General features: G+C 59.6%; 1 protein-coding gene across 4 annotated transcripts; it reads right to left on the reverse strand.

Moving 5' to 3' along the window:
• Positions 1–655: 655 nt before the first annotated feature.
• Positions 656–26,889, reverse strand: LOC144950241 (four and a half LIM domains protein 2-like). Of its 4 annotated transcripts, none has more exons than XM_078880296.1 (6): positions 26,800–26,889; positions 8,865–9,102; positions 6,986–7,160; positions 6,583–6,752; positions 6,130–6,299; positions 656–4,523 (listed from the first exon to the last, which is right to left on the reverse strand). In XM_078880296.1, the coding sequence occupies exons 2-6, from the start codon at positions 9,045–9,047 to the stop codon at positions 4,169–4,171; spliced, it is 1,053 nt and encodes a 350-aa protein (XP_078736422.1). In that variant the 5' UTR covers positions 9,048–9,102; positions 26,800–26,889; the 3' UTR covers positions 656–4,168. The 4 variants fall into 4 exon arrangements, with proteins under 4 accessions (XP_078736422.1, XP_078736424.1, XP_078736423.1 ...); XM_078880298.1 differs by lacking the exon at positions 26,800–26,889 and adding an exon at positions 21,285–21,415; XM_078880297.1 differs by lacking the exon at positions 26,800–26,889 and adding an exon at positions 9,428–9,540.
• Positions 26,890–27,271: the final 382 nt, after the last annotated feature.

The raw sequence follows: 27,271 nt of genomic DNA on the forward strand, positions 1-27,271 counted from the left end.
CCGTCACCACAACCACCACCACCGTCACCACAACCACCAACACCGCCACCACAACCACCACCACCGTCACCACAACCACCAACACCGCCACCACAACCACCACCACCGTCACCACAACCACCAACACCGCCACAACAACCACCACCACCGTCACTACAACCACAAACACCGCCAACACCACCACCACCGCCACCACCACCAAAGACAAAGATCCCCCCAATAAACTAACAGGCTGTTGGGGCAAGTGCTGTTAGTCTGAACAGACTGTTGGGGCAAGTGCTGTTAGCGAGCACCTCTGAAGGCCGGCACGACACAGGAGGGGGTGGGTGGCCAGCACCACGCCCGACCGCCTTTGTCTCCCCATTGGCGATGTTTACACACCGTACAAGCTATTAATTTGAGGCTGAGTCGACCTAGGGGAGGCCCAGGACCAGTTCAGCTATTTGTCACTGGTGTTGGCCGTGAGTGGGAATCAAACTCGGCTCGCTACGCCACCACCACGACCACCACCGCTGCCACAGCAGCATTGGCGCAGGCCGCACGCACACACCGAGTTAACGGCGAACCACAAGTGCGCAAGATTGCGTGTCGAGTATGGGAGCTCTGGGCTTCTGCAGACCACCAACCACACAGCGCAGAATGACGCCACCGCCGCTCAAGTTGCAAACAAACTTTTATTCTCCAAGAGCAGAGTTCGCACACAGAAAGCGGTGTGCGTCACCATAGGCGCACCCGCACATGCGCACGCAGCGTTGCTTTGACATTATGAACGCAACAAGAGAGAGAGATATATATTTTTTGGCAATAAAATGTAAATAATAAAAAAAGTCAACGGAGAAAGTGCCGCCGTGCGTGCGTGCGTGGGAGCGTGCGTGGGAGCGGGCCGACGACTCGGGGGCCAAGAGAGCCTCTTGCCGAGCCTCACCGATTGCCAAATCTCACCAAATGTCACCGATTCTCACCGGACTCGCCGAGCTTTGCCGAATTTAGCCCGTCGCAAATTCCAAATGTCACCATAAAAAATCTCACCGAATTTCAATGAACCTTCACCAAATCTCAACGTCCTCTGCATGTCGGCGGCGAACGCCAACCGAATGTCACGGCCGGCGCTGGCACGCATCACGCACGCACCACGCGGCACAGGCACCACACGTAGCCCCCCCCCACTGCCCCCCACCACCAGCCTCATGCCTCAGCCTGGCGATGGGGGAGGCAGGGGGGGGCGGGGGTGTTAATGAGCTGGCAGGTTAATGAGATGACGAGCAGCTAATGAGCGTCACCACCACCACCCGGAGCCCAGCCAATCAAGCGTCACCACAAACGGGGGTCACACCGCAGCCAAGCGGGGGGAGTCATCGGCACCGGCAGTGATGGGGTCACGGGGGGGGGGGGGGGGGTTCACCAGGATCCAGCCTGGGTAGCAGTGATGGGTGACCGAGGGTCACGGTGGGGTCACGCCCATGACACGAGGTGGACTTCCTCCCGTGGTGGACGCTGCTCCGGGTAAGTCGGCACGAGCGACCGACGGGACACGAACAGACCACAACGCGATCTCCCGTCTCGGCGGGTCGACCGGTACCACGTGACTACCGTGGGCCACGCCCACCAGCGTGGGCGCTTGGGAGAGAGCGTGATGGTCGTCAAGAATACTCCGTGGGGGGGGGGGGGGGCACTTCTTGGTCAAGGGCGGGAGGCCAGAGCAGTGCGGGAGGCACGTCCACCTCGAAGACGGAGCGACGCGTGGCAAGGGTCGTGGTGGGGGCCCTCATCCAGCAGCGGGTGGACCATGGCTGATTGACGACGTGGACGATGGGCGTGAGCTCGGGAGACACCGGACCGAGGGTCACCGTGGGCCGCGCCGCGTGACACCCCCCCCCCTCTCTTAAAGCATCACCGCTGCCACCACGTCAGCGGCAGGGTTTTGGCGATCGGCCAAAACCCTGCCGCTGACGAGCCGCGGCCAGGGGGAGGAAGCGCGCGCTGCGGCGGCTGTCTTACCGCGGTCAAACATTCAGGAGGATTTTATTTTTGGTTACAAATCATCTTTGGCAACAGCAAAAATATCGCGAGAAAGCATGGGGGGGGGGGGAGCGGGTGGGGGGGGGATCAGCAATAACCGCCGGCGCTTCGCGGGGCGCGCGACCTCGCGGCGAGACCGTCGCTCGCTCGCCAAGGAACGCGCGGCTCCCGTCTCCACCAGTCCCCGCCGCCACGCGGTCAGATGCCGCAGCCCGCACTGCGCGCACGCTCGCTCGCAGTCGCGTGCACCGAGGATGACTCACAGGGAGGTCACGTGACGACACAGGGAGGTCACGTGACGACACAGGGAGGTTACGTGACGACACAGGGAGGTCACGTGACGACACAGGGAGAGCAGGCTGCGCGCGAGCGAGGGGCGAGCGTTGCGGGCGGCGGTTGAAGCGACGCGTGTTCTGTTTGGACGTAGATCATCGTTGTCATGATCACGATGGTAGCAGCAGTCGGAGCTTTTGCAAGAGCGGGAGGCGCGCGCACGCGAGCTCGGCGGGGGGCGCGGGCGCCAGCCTCTCTGGGGTTCAACACCGGACGGTCCGGGGATCGGCATCGTCCGTGTGCGGGCGGCGGAGGGGGATTCGTTACCGAGATCCGGTACCGGCGCTGCCGTGGGGACTTCACTGCGGTGTACGGTCGTGGTGGTGGTGGTCGTGGTGGTCGTGGTGGTGGTGGTGGTGGTCGTGGTGGTGGTGGTGGTCGTGGTCGTGGTGGTGGTGGTGGTCGTGGTGGTGGTGGTCGTGGTGGTGGTGGTCGTGGTGGTGGTCGTGGTGGTCGTGGTGGTCGTGGTGGTGGTGGTCGTGGTGGTGGTCGTGGTGGTGGTCGTGGTGGTTGGCTGAGTGGCGACCGAGCCAACCGCCCGGTCTGCGGTGGAGAAGGAGGCGACGCTGTGACTCGCGAGGGCGAGCGCACGCGAGTGGGTGAGCGTGCGCACTCACACGTACACTCACGCGTGCGTGTGCGCACTCACACTCACGCGTGCGTGAGTGTGAGTGCGCACTCACACGTACACTCACGCGTGCGTGTGCGCACTCACACTCACGCGTGCGTGTGCACACTCACACGTACACTCACGCGTGCGTGTGCGCGTGCACACTCACACGTACACTCAAGCGTGTGGGTGAGCGTGCACATTCACGTGTGCACGCAGCTCAAGTTGCATCCTCAGAGTCAAATCTCTCGACCACGCGTCCCCCACGCTGTTCCAGCAGCGGCAAGGCGAGCGTGAGTGTGCACCTAGCCTGGCACAAGCTATGTTGCGACGTCACCACGGCTTGGTGGCGAATGGCGGCTGTTGTTGTACAAGCGAGCGAGTGCGTGTCGTAGCCGCAGCCATAGCGAGGAGCAAAGAGGATGTGGTGAGCCGCGTGTTGTACAACAAACTGTACAGTAGAAGCCCTCTTCACGACCACCCCTGTTCATGACTAATCGCTTCACGACCGGGCCTCCACTGAGCCCACTGCGTTCGCTTACCGACCATTCCCCTGTTTAACGACGGGCTGTTGTAGGTACGGTCAATATGAATGAATGCGTCGATTAACCCTGTTTCTTTTAAAAGTATGTGTTGACATTGTTGTTAGTATCGTATTCATAACCATTGTTTAAATATGGTGAAGTACGTTGTTTGGGTGAAAAATTGTAACTTTCGGTTCTATCGGATCGATTAAACCTTTAACGGAAATTTCCTATACTCGCAAATCACTTAACGAACGGTTTCGTGGAACCAATTACCGAGGGGTTCTACTGTACTTAAACTAAGCCCTGGGTACACAGCCTCAGGTGCGTAGGTGCATGTGTGCGCGTGTGTGTACGCGTGTGTGTGCGCGTGTGTGTGCGCGTGCGCGTGCGCGCGCGTGCGTGTCCTTGTGCGTTGTGAGGAGCGGTGGTTTAGTGCGTTGCGCTACGAACTCGGTATCCCGAGTTCGATTCCCGCTCAGTGGCTAAAATCGGTGGTGAGAATTTCAACCGAACATTGGCCTCCCCTTAGGTTGACTTGGCCTGAAATGAGTCACTTGCTGTGGCGTGCGTGTAAAGCGTCTGGCAAAGGGCCTGGTGCTAGCCACGCCGTCCCTCATGCGGCGTGACGGCCTTCGTCGGCGCTCGCGAACGGCACTTCCCCAAAATTTTGTAACAAAAATTAAGTTCTCCCACCTCGATTGTCCAATGAGATTGTCCAATTACAACTGTTTGACGTGTTTGTGTGTGCGCGCATGTACACCCACGTGTGCGTGTGTGCGCACGCATGTTCGTGCATGTGCACACGTGCGTGTTCCCACGTACGCGCGCACACCCGTGTGAGCGTGTGTGCGTTTAACCGTGCGTGCGTGCGTGAGCACTGCTCTAGCTGTCGTGGGCACAGGCGGCACACACGATGTCGTCGCCCTGGACGATGAAGCCCTTGCCGGCGAGGGAAGTGTTGCAGCCCTTGCAGGTAAAGCACTCGTGGTGCCAGTGCCGCTCCTCGAACGAGATGAACTTGGCTCCCCCGGCGCCTAATCGCGCACGCACAGAGACAGAGGTCCCCGCGTGGTCTTAACAGAATGTTGTTGTTCAGGAGGGGAGCTGCGCTCCTGTTGCTTGGCAGATTCCTGCCGCTGAATGCAGGATGGTCTACCCTACGTAGCGACCCGAGCCCACATCAGTCCACGGGACCTCCAGTATTCTACAGATGTCCAGGCAGTACCGGTCTAGCTCCTGATGGATGAATGGCAGCCTCTCCTCCCCCCGCAGTGAGCGTCCGGACGTTCCACGTGTCCTACCGCAGTGGTTTCCTGCTCTCGTTGGAGGAACCCCAAGGGGGAGGTTTGGCTATGGCCGGGAATCACCGTAAATGCCGGTCACCCTGGGACTTGATCTGATTTGTTTCCCCTCCGTGGTTTGTCGGTAGTTTAGTTAAGGATGGACAGGTCACCAGTCCCTCGGACCGATCCAGAGCCCCCGTTGACCGCATCAGCGGCAAAGCCGATTATTGTCACCTACCCCCCCAGCCCCAGTGGCACTGCTCACGGTCACCACGACGTGACCGACCGCCAACGACCGGGGAGCTGGGGGTTGTTTTGCCAATTCTCAAATATACCGTTTAAAAAACATCTACCCGATTTGAAATCGCAATATCTCTGCAACCACGAACCGCCCTTGAATGAAACTCTTACCACTTGAAAGGGCGGGGCATAGAGAGGGCGGGGCATAGAGAGGGCGGGGCATAGAGAGGGCGGGGCATAGAGAGGGCGGGGCATAGAGAGGGCGGGGCATAGAGTTTCAAATGATTACCAGTAGATGCCTCTCCCAGCGCACAAACAGCCCCTAGCCTCAGTCACTCGCGAGACGCGCTGCCTCAGCGCTGGAGAGGTCGCACGGGACCCCAAGACTTGGCGCTACACTCTCGGCCCCCAAGATCCCCCCCAGACATCACCACACCCTGCGACTTTCTCTTGTGGGGATACGTCAAAGACCCGTGGTGTTTTTGTGCCACCATTAGCGACTAATCTGGATGACCTCAAACAGAATCACGGCAGCGGTGACTTCAGTGGACGAAGACACTTTGAGAGGCGTTTGAGATGAATTAAACTATCGTCTCGATGTTGTCCGTACAGCAGGTGGAGGGCACATAGAACATTGATAAAATGGTTAGAAAAACTTGATAACTCATTAAACCGTTTGTTACTTTTCGTGTAATTGTAACATGTAGCCATCGGGAAATACTGCTTTCAAATTGGATCCATCTTTTTAAAACACCCTGTATACTTATATGCAAAGACAAAGATCCCCCGTATAGCCCTTAGCAGACTGTTTGGGCAAGTGCTGTTCGCGAATGCTTATGAAGGTCGGAAAGGCACACGTACACATGGGAGGGGGAGCTGTCATCACCACTTCCCCCCCTCACCCACACCCCTGGGATTCCCGTGGGCTCAGCTTTCGTTTAAACCGGGGACACGGTGCCACTCGCGGGCCCCGCGTCCCCGCGTCCTCATCCCCACCCCTGCACGTCTCCCCGTGCGACCGCGTATCGAGTCCCCGCGTCCCCACGTCCCCCCGCTTCACCCCCGCCCCCCCCCCCCCGTGCCGTCACCGGTGATGGGCGAGCCGCAGGCGGCGCACTTGTGGGCGTAGAGGCCGGCGTGGCAGTCCAGGCAGAGCGGCTCGGCGCCGTCGCCGTCCCCGCGGCTCGTGAAGCGCTGCCCCGCCAGCTGCGCGCCGCACGCCCCGCACACGAAGCACTCGCGGTGCCACGGCCGCCCCTCGTAGCGCACCCCCCCCTCCTTCATCACCTGGGGGGGGGGGGGCGGGGTGGGGGTCGAGGCACGTCGGAGAGTCACCGGAGGGGAGGGGGTTTTTCAACGAGCCGGCGCGCCGCCGCTACGTCTCGCCGCCGGCGGTGGGCGACCCCGGGGGACGAGGCGGTGGGCCCCCCTCCACCGCCCGGCGGGCAGCGCGCTCGGCATCGCGAGACGCCGAGACCGCCGGCGGGGGCCCCGCGGGACGCGGGTTGCCCACCGCACGCCCCCCTCGTGCCTGCCCCCCCCCGCGCCCTTCCCCCCCCACGCCCCCCACCTCGTTGCAGTGCGTGCAGCGGAGGGCCACGTGGCTCTCGTAGCACGCGGTGCAGAAGTTGCCGTCCTCCCTGGGCACGAAGCTCCCGGAGCCGATGGGCTTGTCGCAGCGCGAGCACACGAAGCAGCCCTCGTGCCAGCTGGCGTCGTTGTACTCCATGCGGCGAGAGCCTGCGCGTGGTGGGGGGGGGGGGGGAGGGTGGGGGGGTGGGGGTGGTGGGGGTGAGGGTGGTGGGGGGGGGGGTGAGGGTGGGGGGGGTGAGGGTGGAGAGCAGTCAGCGCCCGTTCACCAGCAGCGGCACCAGCACCGCCTGCGCATTGTTGCGTTGCGGTTGCGAGTAGTTGCGTCACAGTTGCGAGCGATTGCGTCGTAGTTGCGCCGCGGTTGCGCCGCCGCATGGCACCTGGCGCGATGGGCTTGCTGCAGCCGCTGCAGCGCTCGGCCACCTCGCTGCAGTAGCAGTCCCCGCACAGCAGCTGCTCGCCCTGGCACAGGAACGGCTGCGCACACAGCGACGCGGCGCAGCGCGCACAGCGGAAGCACTCCTCGTGCCAGTGCCGCTCCTGGTACGACAGCTCCTGCGGGGGGGGAGGGGGGGGGCACGGACGAGGACGAGGGGATTATGGGGGTAATGGTGGAGGAAGCGATGGATCAGGGGGAGGAGAGTGGCGTTTGAGGGAGGAGAGGAGACAGGAGGACAGAGAGAGGGGGGGAAAGGTGGGGAGGGGGGGCAACATAGAACGGGGAGGGGTGGAGGAGGAGGGAAGGGCGGGGAGCAGAGGGGGGAGAGGGGAGGAGGGAGGGGTGGTGAGGCGTGCGGAGACGCGAGAGAAATGGGGGGAATGGAGGCGCAGAGAGACACGGGGGGGGGGGCACACGGGAAGGTGGGGGGGAGACGGGGGGTGGGGGGGGGGAGACGGGGGTGGCCGTCAGCACGCGGCTCGCTCGGGGTGCCGAGTGAGTAATCTGCGGCAGGCGGGAACTTGCAGACAGGCACACCCACGTCTCGCGCGGCCAGGCGAGCACAGCCGGGCACAGGTGGGACCAGGTGGGACCAGGTGAGACCAGGTGAGACCAGGCGGGCACAGGTGGGACCAGGTGAGACCAGGTGAGACCAGGTGGGATCAGGTGGGACCAGGTGGGACCAGGCGAGCACAGGCGGGACCAGGCGGGACCAGGCGGGACCAGGCGGGACCAGGCGGGACCAGGCGGGATCAGGTGGGACCAGGTGGGACCAGGTGGGATCAGGTGGGACCAGGTAGGACCAGGTGGGATCAGGTGGGATCAGGTGGGACCAGGTGGGACCAGGTGGGACCAGGTGGGATCAGGTGGGACCAGGTGGGACCAGGTGGGATCAGGTGGGACCAGGTGGGATCAGGTGGAACCAGGTGCGACCAGGTGGGACCAGGTGGGACCAGGTGGGACCAGGTGGGATCAGGCTGGACCAGGTGGGACCAGGTGAGACCAGGTGGGACCAGGCGGGACCAGGCGGGACCAGGTGGGATCAGGTGGGACCAGGTGTGTCTGAGCAGGGCACAGGGACGTGCAGGAGTGTGATGGTGAGCGCCGTTGAGGCCAGGTGAGGCCAGGTGAGGGTAGCGGACTTGAGGTGAGACCCGGGGAGTGAGGTGAGCTGTGGCGAGGCAGAGGAGCTATCGTCAGTGCAGACTCACGACGAGGGGGGGGTGGGGTACGGGGAGGAGAAGGAACCAAGTGAGTGTCCATAGAGCGAGTGGCAGTGAGTTCCAGGCGAGTTCCAGGCAAGTGTCGATGAGTTCCCGGTGAGTTCCCGGTGAGTGTCGGTGAGTTGTCGGTGAGTTGTCGGTGAGTTGTCGGTGAGTGTTGGTAAGTTCCCGGTGAGTTCCCGGTGAGTTCCCGGTGAGTGTCGGTGAGTTCCCGGTGAGTTCCCGGTGAGTGTCGGTGAGTGTCGGTGAGTTCCCGGTGAGTGTTGGTGAGTTCCCGGTGAGTTCCCGGTGAGTGTCGGTGAGTTCCCGGTGAGTTCCCGGCGAGTTCCCGGTGAGTGTCGGTGAGTTCCCGGTGAGTTCCCGGTGAGTGTCGGTGAGTGTCGGTGAGTGTCGGTGAGTTCCCGGTGAGTTCCCGGCGAGTTCCCGGTGAGTGTCGGTGAGTTCCCGGTGAGTTCCCGGTGAGTTCCTGGCGAGTTCCCGGCGAGTGTTGATGGGTTCCCGGCGAGTTCCCAGTAAGTGTCGATGAGTTCCTGGTGAGTTCCCCGTGAGTGTCGGCGAGTTCCCGGTGAGTGTCGCGGCGAGTGTCGCGGCGCTCACCTTGGAGCCGCAGCCGATGGGTTTGCTGCAGCGCTCGCAGGAACTGGCGAGGTGCGAGTCGTAGCAGGGCAGGCAGTGCGGCGCGCCCTGCGGGCCCAGCGCGTAGCGGCCCCCCAGCAGCGAGCGGCCGCAGCGGCCGCAGTCCAGGGCCTCCGACATCTCGCTCACCCGCGCCTCACTCATCGCCTCGCTCGCCAACTCGCCGGCTCGCTAGCCGATCTGTTCACCGCTCGGCGACCTGCGCACCCAGGGGCATCGGAGAGGAGTCAGGGCACGGAGGGGGCACGAGAGGGGCAACACTCACCACAACACTCACCACAACACTCACCACAACACTCACCATAGCTCCCTATACACCCCCACCCGAGCTCATCACTCGCTTTAAACGCTCACCATAACTCACCACTCGCCCTCACACTCACCGCGCACAACTCGCTACGAGATCAGGATGACAGGGCGAGAGGGGGAGCCCGCGGCTAAACGTGATGATACAGCGCAGAGATGGTGAGCTGTGGTGGGTGGGTGGCTGTCGAGGATGCGAGGCGAAGGGGTGAATGACTCACTTCCTCTCCACTCGCTCGAGTTCTGTCCCCACGCTCTCCAACCTCTACCCCGCAGCACTGCCCCGCCCGCTCCCCGCACTCCCCACCCTCTCGCCACTCTCCTCCGCTGACTCTCCCCACACTCCCAAACTCCCACAAGCCCTCTCTCCCTGCTCTCTCAACCGTCCCGAAGTCCCCCCTCCTACTCCTCCTACTCCCCCTAGTCCCCCCTCTCTCCGTTTCTCGACTCCGCACTCTCGCATCCTGCGCGCTCTCTCTCCCCGCCCCCGCCCTCCCTGCACTCTCCACTCCCCACGACCGCCCTCCCCGCACTCTCCACTCCCCTCCACACCACTCGCTCCGAGCACTGCGACGATCTCCGCGCGCTCACGCCGAGCGCGCAGTCCCACTCACCACCACTAACCACCACTCACCACCACTCACCACCACTCACCACCACTCACCGCCACTCGCCCTCTCCCCCACTCACATCCTGTCCGCTCCCCCCCCCTCGCTCGCTCCCCCCACTCACATCCTGCGCACCCTCCCTCTCCTCCTCCCTCTCCTCCTCCCTCTCCTCCTCCCTCTCCTCCTCCCTCTCCACCCCTCCTCTCCTCCTCCTCCCCCTCTCCTCCTCCCCCTCTCCTCCTCCCCCTCTCCTCCTCCCCCTCTCCTCCTCCCCCTCTCCTCCTCCCTCCCCCTCTCCACCCCCTCCTCTCCTCCTCCCCCTCTCCTCCTCGCGTTCCGCAGAGGAGGAGGAGGCTGGCCATCACTCACCGCGACTACTGTCATGCTTACCGGAAAGTAAGACGCACCCTCCACTCCCCCCCCAGATTGTGCCCAGTGTCAATAAAGTTCTCCCACGCACACAGAGGCAAAGGTGTCCCGTGTAGCTTACGCAGGCTGTAAGGGCAAGTGCCGTCACGGCAAATGAGTGGGTGGCCAACTCACCCACGCCCGGCCACCTTTGTCTCTCCATTGGCGATGTTTACACATCGCAGCGAGTAATCATTGGAGGCCAGTACACACACACAGGTACCCACACACACACAGGTACACACACGCACAGGTACACACACGCACAGGTACACACACTCCCCCACAGGCACACACACAGGTACACGCACACACACGGACACACACACAGGTACACACACACACACAGATACACACACTCCCCCACAGGCACACACACAGGTCCACACACACACAGGTACACACACTCCCCCATGCCACACTCCGATAATAACCGCATGGCCCAGCGTGACCCGAGGCGATAGCGGAAATTACACAATCACACCTACACACACATCTACATACACACACCTACACACACCTACACACACATACCTACACACACACACAGACACACAGACACACAAACCACACGCAGACACAACATCACTCACACACAGACACACAAACCACACGCAGACATCACATCACTCACACACACACAGACACCCATGTAGGCCGGAACGGTACACGTACCTACACACACACACGTACCTACACACACGTACCGACACACACAATCACGCATACCTATACACAAAGATCCCCCGTATAGCCATAACAGACTGTTGGGGCAAGTGCTGTTAGCGAGCACCTATGGGGGCCGGCACGGCACACGAAGGGGTGGGTGGCCAGCCCCACGCCCGGCCGCCTTTGTCTCCCCAGTGGCGATGTTTACACACCGCACAAGGTACTCATTTGAGGCCGAGTCGACCTAGGGGAAGCCCAGGACCGGTTCAGATAATCGTCAGCGGCAATCGAACTCGGGTTGCCAGGTTCGTAGCGCAGCGCGTTAACCGCTACATGACCGCTGCCCACACACAATCACACACATGCACACACACAATCACACACATGCACACACACAATCACACAATCACACATACAATCACACACATGCACACACACAATCACACACATGCACACACACAATCACACACATGCACACACACAATCACACACATGCCCACACACAATCACACACATGCACACACACAATCACACACATGCACACACACAATCACACACATGCACACACACAATCACACACATGCACACACACAATCACACACATGCCCACACACAATCACACACATGCCCACACACAATCACACACATGCCCACACACAATCACACACATGCACACACACAATCACACACATGCACACACACAATCACACACATGCACACACACAATCACACACATGCCCACACACAATCACACACATGCACACACACAATCACACACATGCACACACACAATCACACACATGCACACACACAATCACACACATGCACACACACAATCACACACATGCACACACACAATCACACACATGCACACACACAATCACACACATGCACACACACAATCACACACATGCACACACACAATCACACAATCACACATACAATCACACACACAATCACACACATGCACACACAATCACACACACACGTGCACACACAATTACACACACGTGCACACACAATTACACACACGTGCACACACAATCACAAACACACGTGCACACACACGTGCACACCCAACACACACACAACACAGCAGCAACACACAACACACGCAACACACACACAACACACACACACAACACACACAACACAGGCACAGCTACAAAGATCACCCGTACCACCTCTAACAGACTGCTCGAGCAAGTGCTGTCAAGAGAGCAACTATGGGGCTGGCACGGTGCACGAGGCGGTGTGTCTGGCCAGCACCACGCCCGACCGCCTTTGTCTCCCCAGTCAAGACGTGTTGTTTGTTTGTTTTACACATCGCACCAGCCAATCGCTGGAGGCCCAGTCGATCTCGAGCCGGCCCAGGACCGGTTCAGATCGTCACTGCTGGTGCTGGCGGCCCCGGGCAGGAATCGAACTCGGTTCGTCGCGCAGCGCGCTAACCGCTGTCCCACCGCTCCTCCCCACACACACGGAAGGGACAGCGCATCCCTCTCGGGGGGGGGGGGGAGGCTCAGACCACATCCCCTCGACCCCCCCCCCCTCGATCCCCCCCCCCTTGAACCCCCCCCCTTCGACCCCCCCCCCCCCCTCGATCCCCCCCCCGCCCGATCCCCCCCCCCCCTCGATCCCCCCCCCCCCCCCGATCCCCCCCCCTCGATCCCGCCCCTCGATCCCCCCCCCCCTCGATCCCCCCCCCCCTCGATCCCCCCCCCCTCGACCCCCATCCTCGATCCCCCCCCCCCCCGATCCCCCCCCCCTCGATCCCCCCCCCCCGATCCCCCCCCCCTCGATCCCCCCCCCTCGATCCCGCCCCTCGATCCCCCCCCCCTCGATCCCCCCCCCTCGATCCCCCCCCCTCGACCCCCATCCTCGATCCCCCCCCCCCCGATCCCCCCCCCTCGATCCCCCCCCCCTCGATCCCCCCCCCTCGACCCCCCATCCTCGATCCCCCCCCCCCGATCCCCCCCCCCTCGATCCCCCCCCCCTCGATCCCCGCCCCTCGATCCCCCCCCCCCTCGATCCCCCCCCCCTCGATCCCCCCCCCTCGACCCCCATCCTCGATCCCCCCCCCCCCGATCCCCCCCCCCTCGATCCCCCCCCCTCGATCCCCCCCCTCGACCCCCATCCTCGATCCCCCCCTCGATCCCCCCTCCACTCCCCCACAGCCCCGCCCCCTCGCCGCCGTTTCCCAATTTCCTGGAGGGAGGAACGCGACTTGGCCCGAAGACAGCCGAGGGGAGGGGTGGAGGGGCGTGGGCGGGGTGGAGGGGCGGGGGTGGAGGGGCGGGGGTGAGTGGGGGGTGGACGAGGTGAGGAGTGAGGTGAGTGGTGAGGGGGCCAGATAAGGGGTGGGAGAGTGAGGTGGGTGTGTGAGGGGGGGGTGAGGTGAGGACAGGGGTGGGGTGAGGACAGGGGTGGGGTGAGGGGTGGAGGTGAGGAGAGGGGTGGGGTTAGGGGTGGGGTGAGGGGTGAGGTGAGTTGAGGGGTGAGTTGAGGGGTGAGGTGAGGGGTGAGGTGAGGGGTGAGTTGAGGGGTGAGGTGAGGGGTGAGGTGAGGGGTGAGGTGAGGGGTGAGGTGAGGGGTGGGGTGAGGAGAGGGGTGGGGTGAGGAGAGGGGTGAGGAGAGGGGTGAGGAGAGGGGTGGGGTGAGGAGAGGGGTGAGGAGAGGGGTGAGGTGAGGGGTGGAGGTGAGGTGAGGGGTGAGGTGAGGGGTGAGGTGAGGGGTGAGGTGAGGGGTGAGGTGAGGGGTGAGGTGAGGGGTGGGGTGAGGAGAGGGGTGGGGTGAGGAGAGGGGTGGGGTGAGGAGAGGGGTGAGGTGAGGGGTGAGGTGAGGGGTGGAGGTGAGGGGTGAGTCAAGGGGGACGCGGGGAGGCAGTCACGAGGAGGCGGTGAAGCGATGGGGACTGGCCACGTGACCACCGTGTCAACACGCCGCGTGCACACGGGGGAGCGGTGGGGCAGTGGTTAGCGATCCCCGCTCACTCCCAACACCGGTGACGGATTATCTCAATCGATCTTGCGCCTCCTCCCCTAGGTCGACTCAGCCCCAAATGAGTCCCTGATGCGTGTGGTGTGTAAATATCGCCTCTGGGGGTGGGGGGAGGTGTGAGACAAAGGCGGCCGGGCGTGTGCCGTGACGCCCTTCACAGAAGTTGCTCGCTAACAACCCTTGCCCCAACATGCTGTTGAGGCTATACGGGGCATCTTTGTCTTGTGCGTTGCATCAGCTGTGTGACGCTGCGTGGAGCCTAACCGAGTCTTGGCTACCATGTAGCCCTCCCTCCTCGACGATTTGCGAAACGTCCGGCCCTTTAAAGGAAGCATTCAGGCCGGTTAAAGAAGTGAAAAAAATCACAACGGGCTGGCCTGCCTCCGATCCACCCTGGGTTGAACTTGATGGGACTGTGTGGGTCACTCGGAGATCTTTGAAAGATCTGGACAAGGTCCCATCGGTGAGCTCCTCGGGCAGGCGAGGAGGCTGCGTTGGCTGGGCCGTGTAGCCCGCAGGGCTCCACAGGCTGGAGGAGAGGTGCCGATGACTGCTAGCGGCGGTGTCAATGTCGGCCTCCGTGGAGGAGTTTTGTGAAGGACGCTCCTGGTGTGTTGGAGGCAGTCGCCCTCCGGCAACAACGGAGGGCGGAGGAGCAACGCTCACAACAATGAGCAGAGCGCCGGGCGGGTAAAACGTGGCAAGTTGGCACAGCGGGAATCACAGGTGGTGCATCTTGCCAGACATCTCAGTCAGTCAACGCATGGTGAACGCCTGCCAGCAGAGAGAGCTTTCCTCGCTTAATATGACGGCCTCTAAATGTACCTAGCCTGGCACGGACGTCGCGGTCACCTCGGAGTGTATGCCTCATTGTGTTGTGTGTGCGCGTGTGTCAAGAGTGTAATGAGCGGTGGCGCAGTGATTAGCGCACTGCGTTACCAAACCGCGCTCGCGGCCGACATCACTGACGAATATCGGAGCCGGGTTCACCTGAGCCTCCCTCCTAGGTCAACTCAGCCTTAAATAAGAACTGTGTGCTTCTCAGCCGGGCGTGGTGTTAGCCCGCCCCCCTCTCGCTCGTGCTCGCTAACAGAACTTGCCCCAATGGTCTGTTCAGGCTATACGGGGGTGGTGGGGGGGGTCTTTGTCTTTGTGAGTGCGTGCGAGTCAACATCTCTCAATAGGACGAGATGCCTCAATAGGGGCTCGCAAACACGACTCGCACGCAGAGGGGCCGGCTCTGTGTGTGAGATGGGGGTGTAGGAGGGGACGTGGGGGGGGGGGGTCTGGGTGTGAGTGAGCAGAGGAGGCGGGGGGGGGGCGCTGACATTTCGCGAGTCACAAGCGGGCGTCAGTGCCCACTGCGAGTGCCAGACTCCCCAACTCAGACAGCGACACGCGCAACTCGCGCAGACAAAGATCCCCCGTGTAGCCTGTACAGACTGTTGGGGCAAGTGCTGCTAGCGAGCAACACCTATGAAGGCCGGCGCGGCACACGAGGGGGTTGGTGGCCAATACCACGCCCGGCCGCCTTTGTCTCCCCAGTGGCGATGTTTACACCCCACACCATGTACTCATTTGAGGCCGAGTCGACCTAGGGGAGGCCCAGGACCAATTCGGATAATCGTCACGAACATACACGTCCACACACAAACACTAATCCACACGCACTAACACACATAAACACACTAACACACACACACTAACACACATCCACACACTGACACACACACTGACACACATCCACACACTGACACACACACCAACACACACACTAACACACACACTAACACACATCCACACACTGACACACACACCAACACACTGACACACAAACTAACACACATCAACATACGGACACACACAGACATGGGGGATATAATAGGAGTCGCGGAGTAAAGGCGAGGGGGAGACACGGGGAAGAGACCCGAGGAGACACAGAGAGACACGGGAGACACGAGGAGACACGCCAGACACGGGATGGAGGGGGAGACACGAGGAGACACAGAGAGACACGGGAGACACGGGAGACACGAGGAGACACGGGGAAGAGACCCGAGGAGACACAGAGAGACACGGAAGACACGAGGAGACACGACAGACACGGGATGGAGGGGGAGACACGGCGCTGGGGGTGCGGTGCAGGACACGGGGATGGCTCCGCGTGTTGGTGGCTGGCGAGGGGTGGAGGCGATCATTAATTAAAACGCCCCCAGGTCCAATTGCCTTAATTAGCGACATTGACACAGCACCCACTCGCTCACACACGCGTACAAAAGACAAAGCTCCCCCGTATAGTGACAGACTGCTGGGGCAAGTGCTGTTATCGAGCAGCACCTTTGAAGGGGGTGGGTGGCCCAGCACCACGCCCGACCGCCTTTGTCTCCCCCATACAAACACACACGCGCACACACGCGCACACACACAAACTCACACTGGCACTGCTCTGTAATTTTTAATCCAGACGTCGCCTCCAAAGGGGGGTAAGGTGGGGGGGGGTGACGTCATACGGGGCGACGTCATCCCAAACTCCCCCTACCCCCACGTCTGGCACACACCACGGCGTGAAGACTCACACTTACACAAAGACAAAGATCCCCCGTGTAGCCTTTAACAGACTGTTGGGGCAAGTGCTGTTAGCGAGCAGCTCCTATGAAGGCCGGCACGGCACACGAGGAGGTGGGTGGCCAGCACCACGCCCGGCCGCCTTTGTCTCCCCAGTGGCGATGTTTACACACTGCACCAGGTACTCATTTGAGGCCGAGTCGGCCGAGGGGAGGCCCATGACCGGTTCAGATAATCGTGACCGGTGTTGGCCGTGAACGGGAATCGAACTCGGGTGGCCGGGTTCGTAGCGCAGCGCCTTCACCGCGGCTTCCCACGAACACTGCAATGCAACAAAGACAAAGATCCCCCCTATAGCCTCAACAGACTGTTGGGGCAAGTGCTGTTGGCGAGTATCACCTATGAAGGCTGGCACAGGAACTCTGTCTCTGTCTCACACAAAAAACACACCACATACACCCCTACACACACCACACACACACCACACACACACCTACACACACCACACACACACCACACACACACACCACGCACACACCACACACACACCAACACACACACCTACACACACACCACACACACACCACACACCACGCACACACCACGCACACACCACACACACCACACACACACCACACTCACACCACACATTCTCCACGCACACACCTCACACACACAACGCACACACCACACACATACGCACCACACACACCACACACACACGCACCACACACACCACACACACACGCACCACACACACCTACACACACAACACACCTACACACACAACACACCTACACACACCACACCTACACACACCACGCAGCAGGTACGATTGTGAAGCTGAATCGATATCGGGCTTCAGATATCAGCCGCTCACGTTCGCCGTGGCCGATCAGAATGGAACCGCGGTGGCTTGGGTTCGACGCGCAGTGCCACTAACCACTGTGCCACCGCTCCCCACGCAGACATCACATCACTCACTCACGCACACACAGACACAAACCACACGCAGACACAACATCACACAGACACACACAGACATACAAACCACACGCAGACAGAACATCACACAGACACACACAGACACACAAACCACACGCAGACACAACATCACACAGACACACACAGACATACAAACCACACGCAGACAGAACATCACACAGACACACACAGACACACAAACCACACGCAGACACAACATCACACACAGACAGACACACAAACCACACGCAGACACAACATCACACACACACAGACAGACACACAAACCACACGCAGACACAACATCACACACACACAGACAGACACACAAACCACACGCAGACACAACATCACACACACACAGACAGACACAAACCACACGCAGACACAACATCACTCTCACACACACACACAGACACACAAACCACACGCAGACACAACATCACACAGACACACACAGACACACAAACCACACGCAGACACAACATCACACACACAGACACACAAACCACACGCAGACACAACATCACACACACAGACAGACACACAAACCACACGCAGACACAACATCACTCTCACACACACAGACAGAGGCACAAACCACACGCAGACACAACATCACTCACACACACACAGACACACACAGACACACAAACCACACACAGACACAACATCACACAGACACAGACACAAAGACAAATACACACAGATAAACACACACATACAGAGACACACAATACAAAGATCCCCCGTACAGCCTTAACGGATTGTAGGGGCAAGTGCTGTTAGCGAGCACCTATGGAAGGTCGTCACGGCACACGAAAGAGTTGGGTGGCAAGCACCGCGCCCGGCCGCCTTTGTCTCCCCAGTGGCGATGTTTACACACCGCACTAGGTACTCATTTGAGGCTGAGTTGACCTAGGGGAGTCCCAGGACTGGTTAAAATTATCGTCACTGGTGTTGACCGTGAGCGGGAATCGAACTCGGGTCGCCGGGTTCGTAGCGCAGCGCGCTAACCGCTACACGACCGCTCCCCGAAATACACACACACACTCAACAAACTCACACACACTCACATATGCACCCACTCACACACACAGGTACACAAAGACAAAAAACATAGAGACACACACACGCAGCGCCTCGCTCTCACACGCACACACGCACACACATTCCGGGGGAGCCTGGCAGGAAGTGGCTACAAACACGCACACACACAATCACACACACACTCACACAGACACACTCACACACGGTCATACACTCATACATTCACAGAGAACGGACAAAGGTCCCCCGTATATTATTTACTGAGTTTTGGGGGAAGTGCTGCTAGCGAGTAGCACCTATGAAGGCCGGCATGGCACACGAGGGACCACGCCCGGCCGCTTTTGTCTCCCTGTGCTGATGTTTACACGCCGCACCAGATGCGGTACTCATTTGAGGCTGAGTCGAACTACAGGAAGCCCAGGACCGGTCCAGATAATCGTAACTGGTGTAGGTGGCCGTGAGCGGGAATCGAACTCGGGAGTTGCCAGGTTCATAGCGCAGCGCGCTAACCGCTGCACCACCGCTCCCCATACGTTCACACACACAAAAACAGACTGTAGGGGCAAGTGCTGTTAGCGAGTAGCACCTATGAAGGCCGGCACGGCACACGAGGGGGTGGGTGACCAGCGGCACGCCCAGCCGTCTTTGTCTCCCCAGCGCTGCTGTTTTACGTAAACAAAACAAACGAAACTACTTGTATTTCACGAGGTAATGGCCCTCTTAACTAGATAACTCCCTTCCAGAGGCGACACGAGCCAGAAGTGGCCTGTGCGGAAATTGATGACAGCCAAAATCTCGAGACGCATGTTGCTAAATATGGAGAGAACATCCGGAGAACTCGGAGAACAATCCACGCGACCACGGGGAGAGCGTGCCCACAACTCCACATGGTAAGGGAGAGCGTGCCCACAACTCCACATGGTAAGGGAGAGCGTGCCCACAACTCCACATGGTAAGGGAGAGCGTGCCCACAACTCCACATGGTAAGGGGCATCAGCTTCGAAATCGAACCCACGACCTCTGAAAAACCACTCACCACCGTAGCGCCACCCCGTACTGGATACTCACTTGAGGCTGAGTCTACCTAAGATCGGCCCAGGACCGGTTCAAATAATCGTCACTTATTGGCCGTGAGCGGGAATTGACCTCGGGTCGCCGGGTTCAAAGGGGAGTTCGCAAACCACTGCACTACCGCTCCCCATGTATACAGTAGATGCATATACACTCACACCCTCACGAACACGTATCACCCCAACAACACACACAACACACACTCTCAGACTCGCACACACGCACATCAGAAACAAACAACAAACTCCCATACACACATCACATACATGCAGCAATAGACAAAGATCCCCCGTATAGCCTTCAACAGACATATCCATCAGTTTAGATTGTTTTCCTTCCCCGCACCTCCGATTGGCACGGTGGGCTATGTACGGTGAGAAATAAGTTCAACATAGAGCACACACACACACAACAACAGGCGTCACTCGCCACTAAGTGGTGGTGACGTCATCACGGTGCTTGTGCCAGGCTAGGTGCACATTGAGGCCACGTTAATTGTCGAAGGCTCGCTGACAGGAGGTCACGGGATAGACCTGGCAGGTGCCATGCGTTGGCTGACTGAGATGACTAACAGATGCCCCACCTGTGCCCTCTACTGTGCCAACTTGCAGCGTTTTATCCCCCCGGCGCTCCACTCGTTGTTGTGAGCGTTGCTCCTCTGCCCTCCGCTTTTTCTGGAGGGCGACTGCCTCCAACTGCCCAGTAGCGTCTTCATGCGCCTCTTCCAGAGAGGACGGTCTTGACACCGCTGGTACCAGTCTTCGGCAAGTCCACTCAGATCCACATTCTCCTGTACCACATCAGTCCATCTCTTTTCTAGCCAGGGCCGCGCCCGTTTAACCCCCTCTATGCGGCCAAACAGAAGCTGCTTGGGCATGCGGTGGCTGGGCCTGCGGGCTACATGACCCAGCCAACGCAGCCTCGCCTGGTGGAGGAGCTCACTGATGGGACGGTGTACAGATATTTAAAGGATCTGAGAGCTACTCACGCAATCCAGCCTGGTCAAATCCAGGATGGATTGTAAACAGACCAGCCTGAATGTTTGAAACCGCGACAGACGTTCCTTTAGAGGGCTCCACGTTTCGCAAGCATAGAGAAGAGAGGACATGGCCGTGGCCGAGAAGACTCGGAGCTTCGTGCGTGGCGACAGACCAGGTAGATTCTACGCAGCGTCACGCAGCCGAACATATCATGCTGTTCGGCTGATTCGCAGTGAGAGATCTGCTGGCAAACCGGAGTTGGTCATAAGCTCACTGCCCAAGTAAGGACACCTCTCCACTCTCTCCACAACTGCTCCGTCACTCACGGGGAGTTGAGGGTGAAGCAATTGATGACATGATACACCAAAGCACGTGCTTTGTGTTTTTGTGGGGCTGATAGGTAAGGCCCCAACTTTATACCAAATGAAAATTCATCTGGGTACAGCCATGGAAAGCTTCTCGAACTACGTGTTCAAAGAGATGTAAAAATTGTAACTATTAATCTAAACTATTCCTTATTTACCAGGTGAGGCCCACTGATTTGAGTAGCTCTTTTTCAGAAGTGACCTGGCTATCACAAATGATATCTCAACAAAGTGGCTTATCCGCACTACCACGGGGAGAACATGCAACCTCCGAATATATATATTGTCGTCAGGGCTGGGATCGAACCCACGACCATCCTGTATACCAGGCGGGGAAGTTAACATCTCCTAGCCACATAATGTGTGGAGCCCACTTACTGTGTGGAGCCAGTGGACAATCCCCGTGTCCGCACCACAAGGTACAGAGAAAATGGCTCCGACTCCCGGCCACGCAGCTTTTACCCGGGTCCTGCCCACCATCATTGATGCCCTCGACGATTGGGAGCTGAGAGTAGAGCGAGAGCCCCTGAAGCACAAAGAACAACCCCGAGCCCTGGCACACAGATGGCATCAAGGGCCTTGACGAGGTCGATAAAGCAAGACATGCTGGCCACACACGCACGCACACACACACACACTTAAACACACACACACACACGCTTACACACACACATATCACAGACATACATCACACACATCAAAGACCCCAGAATACAAAGACAAAGATCCTCCGTATAGCCTTATCTGATTTTTGGGGCGAGTGCTGTTGGCGAGTACCTTGTAAAGGTCAGCGCGGCACACGTTGGGGTGGGTGGCCAGCACCACTCCCGGCCGCCTTTGTCTCCCCAGTGTCGGTGTTTTACTCACCGCACCAGGTACTCATTTGAGGCTGAGTCGTGCCAGGGGAGGCCCCGGATCGGTTCAGAAAATCGTCACTGATGGGGTTGGCCTTGGGAGGGAAATCGAACTCGGGTCGCCGCTCGCCACTACACTCGCTTACACACTTACACAACACCTACACACTCACACGCTTACACACCACACACACGCTTACACACTTACACAACACCTACACACTCACACGCTTACACACACACCCTCGCTTACACACACATACACACACGCTTACACACACACACCTTCGCTTACACACCACACATACGCTTACACACACACACGCTTACACGCACACGCTTACACACACACGCACATGCTTACACACACACGCACACGCTTACACACTTACACACACGCTTACACACACGCTTACACACTTACACACACACGCACACACACGCTTACGTGTGCACGGGTTCGACTCGGGTTTTTTTTTCTGAGTCAGCGAAAACATCGCCCCCCCCCCAATCTCCCTTGGGCCCCGCTCCCCCTCCCCCTCCCTCCTTCCCTCCGGCTCCACACGAACCCGAAATCTGTTTCACATCCTACGGCTGGCGGGGTGTGGGCAGCGGAGGGCAGGAAAGGGCAGGGCTGGGTCAGGAAGGTAGGGGAGGGGTTGGCGAGAGGGGAGGGGTTGGTTTTGGGGGGCCCGCACCCCCCACAGGTTCAGCGTGACCCCCACCCACCCCACCCGTGATATGGGACCAGAACATCAGAGCTGGCAGAGGGATGTGCCTTGAGAAAAGGGCCAGCGCCCGAAACGTCGTCTATCATGTTACACGTCGTGTCCATTCAAGGTCACATCGCACAGGGGTTATGGGTCCATTAATTCGCTCGACCATTGCCGCTGCTGCTGCTGCTGTGAGATCTGTCACGGGAAGTGAGGAATCCGGGGAGCGTTGGCAGAGGGAAGGAAGCGATGGCGGAGAGGGGCAGCAGCGCGTGACGTGACGCAGAGCAAGAGACGCAGTCACGGGGGGGGGGGGAGTCACGGGGGGGGGGGGAGTCACGGGGGGGGGGTCACGAGGGGGGGGTCACGGGGGGGGAGTCGGGGGGGGGAGGAGTCACGGAGGGTGAGTCGGGGGGGGGGGGTCACGGGGGGGGGGGGGTCACGGGGGGGAGTCACGGGGGGGAGTCACGGGGGGGGTCACGGGGGGGAGTCACGGGGAGGGGGGGTCACGGGAGGTGGGGGAGTCACGGGGGGGGGTCACGGGGGGGGGGTCACGGGGGGGGAGTCACGGGGGGGGTCACGGGGGGAGTCACGGGGAGGGGGGGTCACGGGGGGGGGTCACGGGGGGGGGGGTCACGGGGGGGGGGGTCACGGGAGGTGGGGGAGTCACGGGGGGGGGTCACGGGGGGGGGGGGGAGTCACGGGGGGGGGAGTCGGGGGGGGTCACGGGGGGGGAGTCACGGGGGGGGAGTCGGGGGGGGGTCACGGGGGGGGGTCACGGGGGGGAGTCACGGGGAGGGGCTCTGGACACATCCCGTCAGCGCGACTCCCCGCTCGCGTTCATTTTCATCTCACGAAGAGAATTTCCTTCCCTCGACTCTCCCCTGCCTCTCCGCTCTCTCCCCCCTCTCCCCGTGCCTCTCTCTCTCTCCCCGTGCCTCTGCTCCCTCCTGCTCTTCTCTATTCTCATCTCGCTCTGAGCGCTCTCTTTCCTCGCTCTCCCACTCTTCACCTTCCCGTCTCTGTTTGCTCTCCCTGTATCTCTCTCCCCTCTCCCTCCCTCTGATCTCTCCCCGCTCATTCTCTGCTCTCTCGTCTCTTACCGCTCTCTCCCCGCTCGCCGTGACATTCTAAACCCCGCAATGCGCCAAACCCGTGCACACGCGAAAGTGTGAGAGGGTGAGTGAGAGGGTGAGTGAGAGGGTGAGTGAGAGGGTGAGTGAGAGGGTGAGTGAGAGGGTGAGTGAGAGGGTGAGTGAGAGGGTGAGTGAGTGAGAGAGTGAGTGAGTGAGAGGGTGAGTGAGAAGGTGAGAGGGTGAGTGAGAAGGTGAGAGGGTGAGTGAGATGGTGAGTGAGAGGGTGAGAGGGTGAGTGGGTGGGTGAGTGAGATGGTGAGTGAGAGGGTGAGAGGGTGAGTGAGATGGAGGGTGAGAGGGTGAGTGAGATGGTGAGTGAGAGGGTGAGAGGGTGAGAGGGTGAGTGAGTGAGATGGTGAGTGATAGGGTGAGAGGGTGAGTGGGTGGGTGAGTGAGATGGTGAGTGAGAAGGTGAGAGGGTGAGTGAGATGGTGAGTGAGAGGGTGAGAGGGTGAGAGGGTGAGTGGGTGGGTGAGTGAGATGGTGAGTGATAGGGTGAGAGGGTGAGTGGGTGGGTGAGTGAGATGGTGAGTGAGAAGGTGAGAGGGTGAGTGAGATGGTGAGTGAGAGGGTGAGAGGGTGAGAGGGTGAGTGGGTGGGTGAGTGAGATGGTGAGTGATAGGGTGAGAGGGTGAGTGGGTGGGTGAGTGAGATGGTGAGTGAGAGGGTGAGAGGGTGAGTGAGATGGTGAGTGAGAGGGTGAGAGGGTGAGTGGGTGGGTGAGTGAGTGAGATGGTGAGTGAGAAGGTGAGAGGGTGAGTGAGATGGTGAGTGAGAGGGTGAGAGGGTGAGTGGGTGGGTGAGTGAGATGGTGAGTGAGAGGGTGATAGGGTGAGTGGGTGGGTGGGTGAGAGGGTGAGTGAGAAGGTGAGTGAGAGCTCCGCAAATCCATGCCTTCACTGGGTACATGAGACGTCTTAGACAACACAGGCAAGCAGCCTCACGCTCACTCACACTCTCCCACTGACAAATACACAGATCCCCCGTGTAGCCTTCACAGACTGCTGGGGCAAGTGCTGCTTGCGAGTAGCACCTATGAAGGCCGGCACGGCACACGAGGGGTTGGGTGGCCAGCAGCACGTCCGGCCGCCTTTGTCTCCCTTGTGGCGATGTTTACACATTGCACCAGGTACCCATTTGAGGCCGTCTACCCAGGACCGGTTCAGAGAATCGTCACCGATGTTGGTGAACGGCGACTCGACCACTCACACTCTCGGTCTCACGCTCTCGGTCTCACGCTCTCGGTCTCACACACGACATCTCCCGTGTTAAACATTAAACACAAGCTCGTGACTCACACGGAGTGAGAAGAGACGGAGTCAGAGAGAGAGACAGGGAGAGCGAGGGGCTATGGAGAGAGCGAGGGGGGAGCGAGAGATGGAGAGAGCGAGGGGAGAGCGAGGGGCTATGGAGGGAGAGAGAGGGGGAGCGAGGGAGTGAAGAGTCAAAGTAGGGAGCGGTGGTGCAGTGGTTAGCGTACCCTGCGCTACGAACCCGGCCACCCGGATTCGATTCTGGGCCACGGCCTAACACCAGTAACGATTATCTGAACCGGTCTTGGGCCTCCCTCTGGGTCGACTTAGCCTCAAAATGCGTGGTGCGCCGTGCCGACCTCCAAAGGTGCTCACGAATAGCACGTGGCCCAGCAGTTGATCGAACGCTCCACGGAGGATCTGTACATTTGTTCTGCGTTGTCTGTGTGCGTGTGTCTATGATTGTATCCGTGTCCCCATCAGATTGTATCTGTGTCCCCATCAGAGACAGGCACCCAGACGGACAAAGATCCCCCGCGCTAACCACGACACTACCGCTCCCGACATGCATCACACACACACACAGACACGCACACACAGACACGCACACACAGACACGCACACACAGCCCCGCACACACAGCCCCGCACACACAGCCCCGCACACACAGCCCCGCACACACAGCCCCGCACACACAGCCCCGCACACACAGCCCCACACACACAGCCCCACACACACACAGCCCCACACACAGGCACACACACATAGACCCACACACACACAGACACACACAGACCCACACACACACCCAGATACACACACACACACCCACACACACAGATACACACACAGACACACACACACACACAGACCCACACAGACACACACACAGATACATACACACACAGACCCACACACACAGACCCACACACACAGATCCACACACACAGACCCACACAGACACACACACGTGTACATAGAGATACAAAGACAAGAATCCCCCCCTGTAGCTTTCACAGACCGCAAGTGCTGTCAGCGAGTAGCAGCACCTGTGAAGGCCGGCACGGCACACGACGGGGTGGGTGGCGAGCACCACGCCTAACCCGCCTTTGTCTCCCCAGTGACGATGTTTACACACCGCACCAGGTACTCATTTGAGGCTAAGTCGATCTAGGTGAGGTCCTAGCATCGGCTCAGCACCGGCTCAGCGATTCGTCACTAGCGGGAATCGAGCTCGGCGAGTCTGATTGACAGCTCCCCTCTCACTCACAACAACAACACACTCACAACATTTACAACTATATAGTGTAGTGTATAGTGTAGAGTATAGTAGTGTATAGTGTAGTGTATAGTGTAGTGTATAGTGTATAGTGTAGAGTATAGTGTAGTGTATAGTAGTGTAGTGTATAGTGTAGTGTATAGTAGTGTAGTGTATAGTGTAGTGTATAGTAGTGTAGTGTATAGTAGTGTAGTGTATAGTGTAGTTTACTAGTTCAGCACGCAACCGGTTGCTGTGTTAGAGAGTGAACCCCACTACACCATTTACAACTATCGTGCAGTGTATAGTGTAGTGTATAGTAGTGTATAGTAGTGTATAGTGTAGTGTATAGTGTAGTTTACTAGTTCAGCACGCAACCGGTTGCTGTGTGTTCGAGAGTGAAACCCACAACAACATTTTACAATTCAAGTACCTGGTGAGGTTTCCGCCGATAATGACAACAACAACCACCACCATCACCACCACCACCATCACCACCATCCCCACCATCCCTACCATCACCACCATCCCCACCATCCCCACCATCACCACCATCACCACCATCCCCACCATCCCCACCATCACCACCATCCCCACCATCACCACCATCCCCACCATCACCACCATCACCACCATCCCCACCATCACCACCACCGCTACCACCAGCAGCCTCACTCACCCCCTCGTCCTCCTCGCCTCTCCCCGCGGCTTCCTCTCTGCGCCCGCCGCTGCTGCCACTGCAGCAGTCGCGGCTGCTGCTGGCGGTATAAGGGAGGGGGGGGCTCCTGGGGGGCGGCGCTCATGCCCATACATGGAGACAAGGGCGAGGAGAGGGGGGAGGGGAGGAGGTGGGAGGAGGTGGGAGGAGGGGGAGGAGGGGGAGGAGGGGGGGTAACCCCCACCTCGTGGGGGCGATGGTGGGGGCTGCACACAGCCACAGATCCCCAGTGTAGCCCCTAATATGCTGTTGGGGCAAGTCTTTATTTATTTATTTCATAGTCCGCTTGTTTACCCACAGAAAGACTCCCCGAGTCTCGAGACTCTGTTTCCAGGAGGGTCCTGCCAAAGTTATTTTTGACGCAGTCGGGATGGCGATGCTGCCGCTGCCGCTGCTGCGTGTGATCCCACGAGATCGTCGTGCCGGGTAGACT

The sequence above is a fragment of the Lampetra fluviatilis genome, chromosome 57 (assembly GCF_964198595.1).
Source record: "Lampetra fluviatilis chromosome 57, kcLamFluv1.1, whole genome shotgun sequence".
Classification (NCBI taxonomy): Eukaryota; Metazoa; Chordata; class Hyperoartia; order Petromyzontiformes; family Petromyzontidae; genus Lampetra; species Lampetra fluviatilis.

Coding starts and splice junctions, on each gene's coding strand:
- LOC144950241 (XM_078880296.1), bottom strand. CDS start 9,047: ATGAGTGAGGCGCGGGTGAGCGAGATGTCGGAGGCCCTGGACTGCGGC. Junction 6,300..6,582: donor GCTGCACGCACTGCAACGAG/GTGGGGGGCGTG, acceptor CCCCCCCCCCAG/GTGATGAAGGAGGGGGGGGT. Junction 4,524..6,129: donor GCCGGCCTCTACGCCCACAA/GTGCGCCGCCTG, acceptor GTGCGCGATTAG/GCGCCGGGGGAGCCAAGTTC.